At 28.4% G+C, this 7,865-nt stretch overlaps 1 protein-coding gene across 2 annotated transcripts in view; it reads right to left on the bottom strand.

Annotated features, from left to right (window-relative positions):
• Nucleotides 1–5,667: 5,667 nt before the first annotated feature.
• Nucleotides 5,668–7,865, bottom strand: part of LOC126842790 (probable cationic amino acid transporter) — a 49,133-nt gene continuing 46,935 nt past the window's right edge. For both annotated transcript variants that reach the window (XM_050579942.1, XM_050579943.1), the window contains exon 14: nucleotides 5,668–7,422. In XM_050579942.1, the coding sequence (XP_050435899.1) occupies nucleotides 7,124–7,422 (299 nt within the window). In that variant the 3' untranslated portion in view covers nucleotides 5,668–7,123. The remainder of the gene's footprint in view (nucleotides 7,423–7,865) is intronic.

Genomic DNA, 7,865 nt, shown 5'->3' with positions numbered 1-7,865 from the left:
TTAAATCTTTTGCATGATATGTTAATAAAAACTTTGTATCTAACGTGTATGTATGTATATAATTTATTTTAAGTACGATTTTCTTATAGTCTAAAATAAAAGGCCAATACGGGCCAGCTGTGTAATGCCGTGCGAACCATCAAATACGTGATAACTTAGAGTCATCTACTTATGTAGGATAATCCTTCAAGGGGTCAGTTTGAAGTAACAACAATTTCAACAATTTTAGACGGGTTTACTTACATTTAGGGTATTAAATGGCTTAAAAAAATACAAGTAAATTTTCAGTAATTTCATAGTGTTTTTGTCGCCGTCAACGATTGCGTTGTAAGCCAATTATTGTTTAGCTGTCGATGGGTTAAAAATTGAACAAAATTATAAATGAAAAAATGACTAATTACTTTCCCTTCTTACATATTGGTATATGTTATATGAATAGATAGTAAGTGTAAACTGACATATTCATTTGTATACGGTCCAACTGTTTTCTAGGAGAAAGTACAAACTTATTACAAGAGTCGTGTCAACGTGAAATTCGAAAATGTCAAATACGAACCGACGCGTGTGTTGGCGTTACACTGGCTGTATGTATGTATGTATGGCTCCACACGAATAGAACGAAAAATGTTACCTTTTTTTTTTTTAATGAGCCTGTCACTACCTTTTGAGATTTCGGGAAGATTGATGAATTTCTGTTTCCGATTTTCCGCCAACTCCAGTGTATGTTTTTATCGGGTCTCCCAAAACAGTGCACGTATAGCGATGAATGATTTTTCGGAATTTATATGTAAGCTTGTAAAAATGAAAAATCAGTTGTCGGCAAAAAGAAAAAAAAAACAACAACAATGCCATCAGCTCGAATGTATACATTATTGCGGTGCTGACGTGCAAATCCGATCGTTAAAAAATACAGAATCGTTGAAAAACTATTGGAATAAAAAATTTAAATAAAAATCATCATAAAAACTATACAATTCTCAGTTTCGTGTCGAAACTCAAAACTTGTTAAGTAAAGACAATTAATCTAGTTGTTCACTGAATAAAAAGTAACATTTTTTTATTATTATTAACACAATTATTTATTTTAATAAATGTCAATAAATCATTTACTCGTGAATAGAAAAAAATAGCTGAAAATATATTAAGAAAAATTATATTTATGATTACAAATTTTATGTGTGTTTATAAATAATTGATCTAAAATCAAATTAATAAATAATAAAGAATTTAATAATTGATTAACTAATAAAAACATCAAAATAAATTTTATTAAAATAAGTAAAAACTAAAAGTGGTTTTTTTCGGTGAATAACGGGTTATTTTTAACTTTTATTTATTTGTTCACTATTCGAAAAATATTTGCACAACTTTGAAATATTTTAGGTATTGTCCAATATTTGTTTTCATTTTTAGCTTTGATGCAAAGCGAGAAGGTACTGGTTTTACTCTGATGTGTGTTTTTTTTTATCTGTATACACTGTAACTTTTTTAATACTGGACCAATTCCTTCGAGTAGCAACTCTATAAATCACAAATTTTATCTAGTTGGTACTTTGGGGGGGGGGGTAAAAGTTGAAAACGTTTACTTCTTCACAGACGAAATTTGAAAAAAAACCGTAGTATTTCATAGCGTCTAAGCTGTTATTTAGCTTGTATAATTTACTTTTGAATTGAACAACATGGAACGAAAATGGACGGTCTTGTGTATTACTTGGTACGTACATACAACTCGATAACCGTTAGACTTACGGTTAAAGTGTAATGGATAAAAATTAAAGGCCGTCAAATTTACCACAGGAATATGCTAAGTTTTATACTTTGTTTATCACAAAATAGCCGTAAGTACAACTTTTTAAAGAAAACAAAATTTAATTAAAACAATTTTTTTTTAAAACGGTGGTAACCAAACGACAACGGTTATAAAATAATTTATCTTTTACTTTAAAATAGATGATTATGTATAAACTTTAATTTCTCAATAAATAATTATAATATAATATTTATTTTATCTTTAGCAGTCATGTCTAATTTAAAGAAAAACGCAAAACTATAATAGTCGGTTTATAGCCAAAAATGTAATCTACCCTTCGCACTTTGCTAATTATTTAAGAAAATGTCGGTTTTGGAGGAAATCGTCGAAAGATTTGTTTGGTAGTAAATTTAACATTTAACAAAATTGTATAGATGTAAATTTTTTGCCAAGTTGAATTTTTTTAAGAAAATAGCGAAAAACCAATTTTTCTCATATTGACTACAGTGTAGTCGAACGCAATAGTTTAGTCATAATTAATTTATTCATAACTTAAAGTTAAAATTTGTACTCGTGAATATTTTTACTTCTTATTGTTGGATTACAATAATCATGATTAAAAAGTTAATCTGTGTAATATGTTATGGCTAAAATAATTTTTTATCCACTTGAATGAAATTAAAATTGAAATGATGACACCATTATGATGACAATATCCCTTTCGATATGATCTTTACTCTAGCAATAATCGATTTGTATATAGATATATCGATATAATTCTATATCAAATTATTAGGTCGTTAATTTGTTATAGTAAGTCATTTTTTTTTGTATGACTAATAATTTTTGGTACATACAATTACAACTTTTTTTTTAAATTAAATTTTTTTTATCAGTTGTCTTTCGGTGAAAATTTAACTATAACAAGATTTATGTTTTCTTATGGTAAATTTGACGGCCTTACATTTTTATCATTTGTACTTTAGCCGTAAGTCCAACGGTTAACCGGTTATAAGGAGAAACGACAAGGGGTCGCTAATACACTTTTTAATGGATGTAAAATTATGTACAAAAACATAGAGGCTTTTAGTATGATAATCAGTTGAGTATGGAAGTTCATACTCAGTTAAGTTTGTGATTATACATTAGTTTGTTATTCTACAATATTAGACAGTACTCTATACAATTTTAAACTTAAATAATAATACATATATTTAATGAGCTTTTTAAATTTAGAATAATTTGCTGGGAATTTTGGTTGTTCGCTCACTATTTTTGGATAATTAACATACTATTGTAAATACAATACCTTCTCAGCTCAATACCATCGCTGGAGTATCAATAATTATTTCTCCGTAAGTTACATGTTATTTTTGGTTAACTTTTTCCCTTTAATTTTAAAGGGAAAAGGTGATTCGTGGAAAGAACTCTACTTGCGGCGAAAACCATTTTCACGGAAGAACTTCGACGTATAACAGTTACTTAGTATTTTAAAAGTAAACCTAATACAATATTCATTAAATGAAATAAACGGAAGTCTGCTGTTTTTCAGTTTACCTTGTTTTCAATTTTCGGTAGCAGACGCAAATCGAATTTATACTTAACTAATGTAAGAGAAACCGTCGACCGGAAACTTTTTAATTATTAAGATAAAATATATTTATTTACGAACGCCAAATAGCCTTAGGTACACAATATTTTCTAAAGTTTATAAATAATACTTATAATCACAGTGTGAGATGAAATCATTTAATTTTTGAAATCCCGAAGAAAATCAATTAGTCGCCAAAATAATTACTCCGAAAATACACCACTTCCACGTAACTTGGGGGGTGTAAATATAATATATTAATGACGGACGTTAATAGGGGTTTGACCATACTGCATATCCAACGAGTTATACAGTAGTGCCTAGTGAGTAATGTGAGTAATCACACTATAGAGGCAGCTTGATTAAACCTAATGTAATATCGAGTCTTAACATTTAAATACTATCTCTGGTATCCAGAAAACTATGTCTTACTTAATGCGTGGCCATTAAATGTGTACCGGGGAGAGGGGGGGGGGAAACAATTCGTTAAAAATCTTGTAAAAAATAAAACAGTTGCTTATTTGTTTGAAATAGTTCCAAACATTATAAATAGTAAATACTTATAATCGTTAGTAATATTATTATATAGCTGTGCATAAAATATTCGCCAGACTTTCCATAAGAATCTTAGTTTTGATAATATCACCGTTTAATATAACACAAAGCGTTGACCGGTAGCTGATGTATAATGTCAATAACAACGTCAATTTGTTTTATTAAATGTTTTTGTTATATTTTGTAATAATTAACGAATATTAGGTAACATGTTCAAAAGTCCGATAGAAGACATAATAATTGTAATAATAGTAATTATATAATAATAGATAAATATCATATAATGGGGAAATTAAATAAAGTATAAAAAGTTTAAAAGTTTACAACTATATATAATAATTATTAAAAACAACATTAGTAATATGTTTGCAAAGAATTTAAGGATAATAATAAGAGTAATTTAAACACACGAGATTATAATCAGTTTACTTATAGTAATTAACTATCATGTTTTACACTTTTTTTTAACGTTTTATGTCTTTGTGTGCCTTAAAAGAAATACGTTTAACAGTGACGAATGGTGATAACGTTAATTTTGTTTTAAATAAAAAAATAACGAATATTTATTTTACATTGTTATCGTAATAAAAACAAATAAATGACAATTTAAGTATAATTCTTAAAATCCAGTAAGTCATACCGATAATGTATTTCATGTTTATTTCGGTGGTGTTCGAGACAAAGCAAAAAAATTTTAAATTACACATACTATGCAATACGTGTGAAGAGTTAATTTAAAAAATTGAGTGCAACTAAATGACACAGTAACATGTTTTTTCCTATTTTGATGTCCATTGACCAGTGTATATTATGTCAGTAAGTTGCAATTAAAAAATGACAAGTTGATCCCAAAGCACATCGATAACAAGATTGTTTTATGTAATAATATTATTTAGTAAAAATTTTGGCACAACAACAACACCAATGATAACTACATAGGGATCGGAAATTAAATTATATCAAATTAAAACAAAACAAAAAAAAAACTCCAGTACAGAAACTATAAAATAACAATAATTACATAATATGTGAAATTTATATGTAACAAAGTTGATATGGACAACAACAATAACAATATAATGATAACTTAATGTTAATAAAAAGAAAACACAATAGGTGACTGAATGTTATCAATGTCCGTTTGGGGTGAAAACACATTTTTATTTGACTTACGTACGTTTATTTCACCATATGTATAGAAATGTAAAATGTATGAATGCAATGAAGAATATAAAAAAAATCTAAATTACATCATACATAATTACATGAGAGAATGTATATAGTATATATATTATAGTAGCTAGTTCTGAAAAAAAAAACATAAAAAATATACACATTTTATTGTTTTATAATTAAAAATATGTGTAATAAGGCACGTAAAATAATTTGAGAAAAATGCAATATTTGTAATTCAAGTTTAATTTAATATTCGTTTCGCGTTAAACATAGTTTTAATTTATAATTTAACAATATAATTTTTTTGCCATGTTATAGTCAGATCATTTATTTTAGTTAGTAGCGGCATAAAAAAAAGATAATTATTTTGGAAAATATCACCTGTAAAGAATAAAAGGACAAACCAATATGAATAAAATGTTTGTGTTGGAAAAATGTGTGTAAAGATATTTGAATAGTTTAGTGTAATATTTGTAAAACAACTTAATTCTGAACGCGATTTGATCGTTTTCTTATAGTTAAAGAAGTTGTTTTTTTTTACTATTTTACTGAAAATAAATACAAATTTGTTGAATATAATATTATTATGCTCTAACCGATAACGGAATTGTACAGTATATTTTTAGTTTCGTCTAAAGACTAATAATATAGGTATAATAATAGTAAATAATGAGATATTTATTTTAATAGTATTTAAGTATAATATTATTATAATTACATAACAAATTTAATAATATTTAAACGTTATAATATTATATTACAATTCGAAAAACCAGTCTTGCCATAACAATAACACAAACATAATATTATTATTATTTTGTTGTAGTCATAATTAAGTAACTTAACTAAGTTTATAAGCAGTTTAACATCTCCAGCCCGACACCGAAAAACGAATAGTAAACCAAATTAAAAATTAGTTTAACACAAATATATACAATTTACAAATCGAAACGATCAGCTGCTAACTAAATAACCATGAGATTAATGGAAATCGGTATCAAATTTGAGATACATGCATGATTTTTTTTTTTAATATTCAACAAATTTTGCAACTTTGATCGGTGGCTGTAAAGTCTTTTGATGATATCAAGTGAACAAGTCAAGTGCACGCTGTTGTGTGCTCGCCACAACCGTTAGGACACGAGGCCATGTTGATGATCATTAATAAAGTCGTCCAGGCGTTACTCGTTAGCGTGTGAGTGTAATGAACGGTTGTTAAACCAGAAACGGAAATTACTCTAAGCCCTCAGAGTGGATAAGGGATGTTCGCATATTATTGTTATTATTGTGGGGAGTTTACATCTCGGGAGACATCGGTGAAAAGAGTCGGTGGTGCGTTGATAACCGGAACAAAAAACTAAAAGAATACAAATTTCGTACAGGGGATTTTCGCGCGTTCATCAATTAATAATAAATAATATTCCTTTGAAAACGTTAACAATACAATATTTTCATCCAAAGTATTATCGCGTTATAGCTACGCCAATACTGTTGTATTGTTTAAATTTATTAATGAAGTGAATACAATAAAAATGTATATAAATTCACACTACCGCGCTATATTATCACGTTTGTATAACATGTTTTAATATTGTTATAATCGTTTTCCGCTTTTATATTTCATAATACAACATCTTAATCGTGTAGGCTGAATTATTGTTACACGTATGTATACACTGTCCTGCTTAGCAAAAATTCCGTAACTCAAAAAAAAAAAAAAAAAATGATAAAAAACCGAATACACCGAGAAAAAAACATTTTACTTTGTTAAATTCGAGTTACGGCACTTTTGAAAAGGAGGACAGCATAAATATTTTTTTTTTTTTTGGCGCGTATAATAATCAATAAAATAAAATTACTAATTAGTATGTATAATAATAATAATAATAATTGTATTTTTACATCCCTATTTACAATAGTTGACACATAAATCATGCGTTCGTTTCAATTGTGGTCGACACACACAAAACGACAACATATAAATATACTATTATATTATTATATTTAGTGTAATCATTGTGTAATTTTATAATATTTTTATCTCAGTCAAACTAATCGTCCCATTTGGGAAAAGCGGACGGCGACACAAACATGCTGTTATCTTTGTTCGGGTCAGGCGGCGGCGGCGGTCCCAGGTTGGTCGGCCTTTTCGGTTCGGTGGTGCTCTTGCCGTCCACGCTGGTCGTGGCGACTGGAGACGGTCTTGGCGGAGGTCGACTTGCCGGCGGTTTCGCTTGCTGTTGCGTCGAAGCCGGTGGTCGTTTGGTCTTAAGTTCTATTCGTTCGTCTTCGTCCACCGCCGGTTCCAACGTACTGTGCTTGATGCCGTAATAGAAATATACGAATAAACCTGGTAAGAAAAAAAAAATATATATATATATAATATATTATGTAGTTTTACGGGAAAGCGGTTAGTAAGTTAAAAGAGTCCGACCGGCCGATTCACCGCCGACCCGGTTGTCTAAACTGTCAGGTTAAGTCGAAATACGAGTCGTGGACATATTTCCGCTAGAATGTTATTATAAACCCGGTGAATTGTAAAAATAAAGAACTAAGTAATATTAAACCCACGTTGTCGAAAAGTTTGTTAATATTTTCTAAACGTTATTCGAAACCATTGTTTTTTTAAGTATTATAATCATATTATTATATCCTATATTTTACTTAAATATATTTTAAATATATTTTTATACTTCAATAAAGACATTTTGTAAAACGTTATTTTTGAACTTATAAGCTACCTGGTTTCAAAGGTAGAACCTTTTTTATTCTGAGTTTAAAAAAATGACGTTA

The sequence above is a fragment of the Adelges cooleyi genome, unplaced genomic scaffold (assembly GCF_023614345.1).
Source record: "Adelges cooleyi isolate 19-005CV unplaced genomic scaffold, UGA_ACOO_1.1 ACOO_flye_CR_arks_rails_tigmint_CR_PRNA_574, whole genome shotgun sequence".
Lineage (NCBI taxonomy): Eukaryota > Metazoa > Arthropoda > Insecta > Hemiptera > Adelgidae > Adelges > Adelges cooleyi.
Note: the sequence above shows the minus strand (reverse complement) of the source record. Positions and strands in the feature narration are given on the sequence as shown.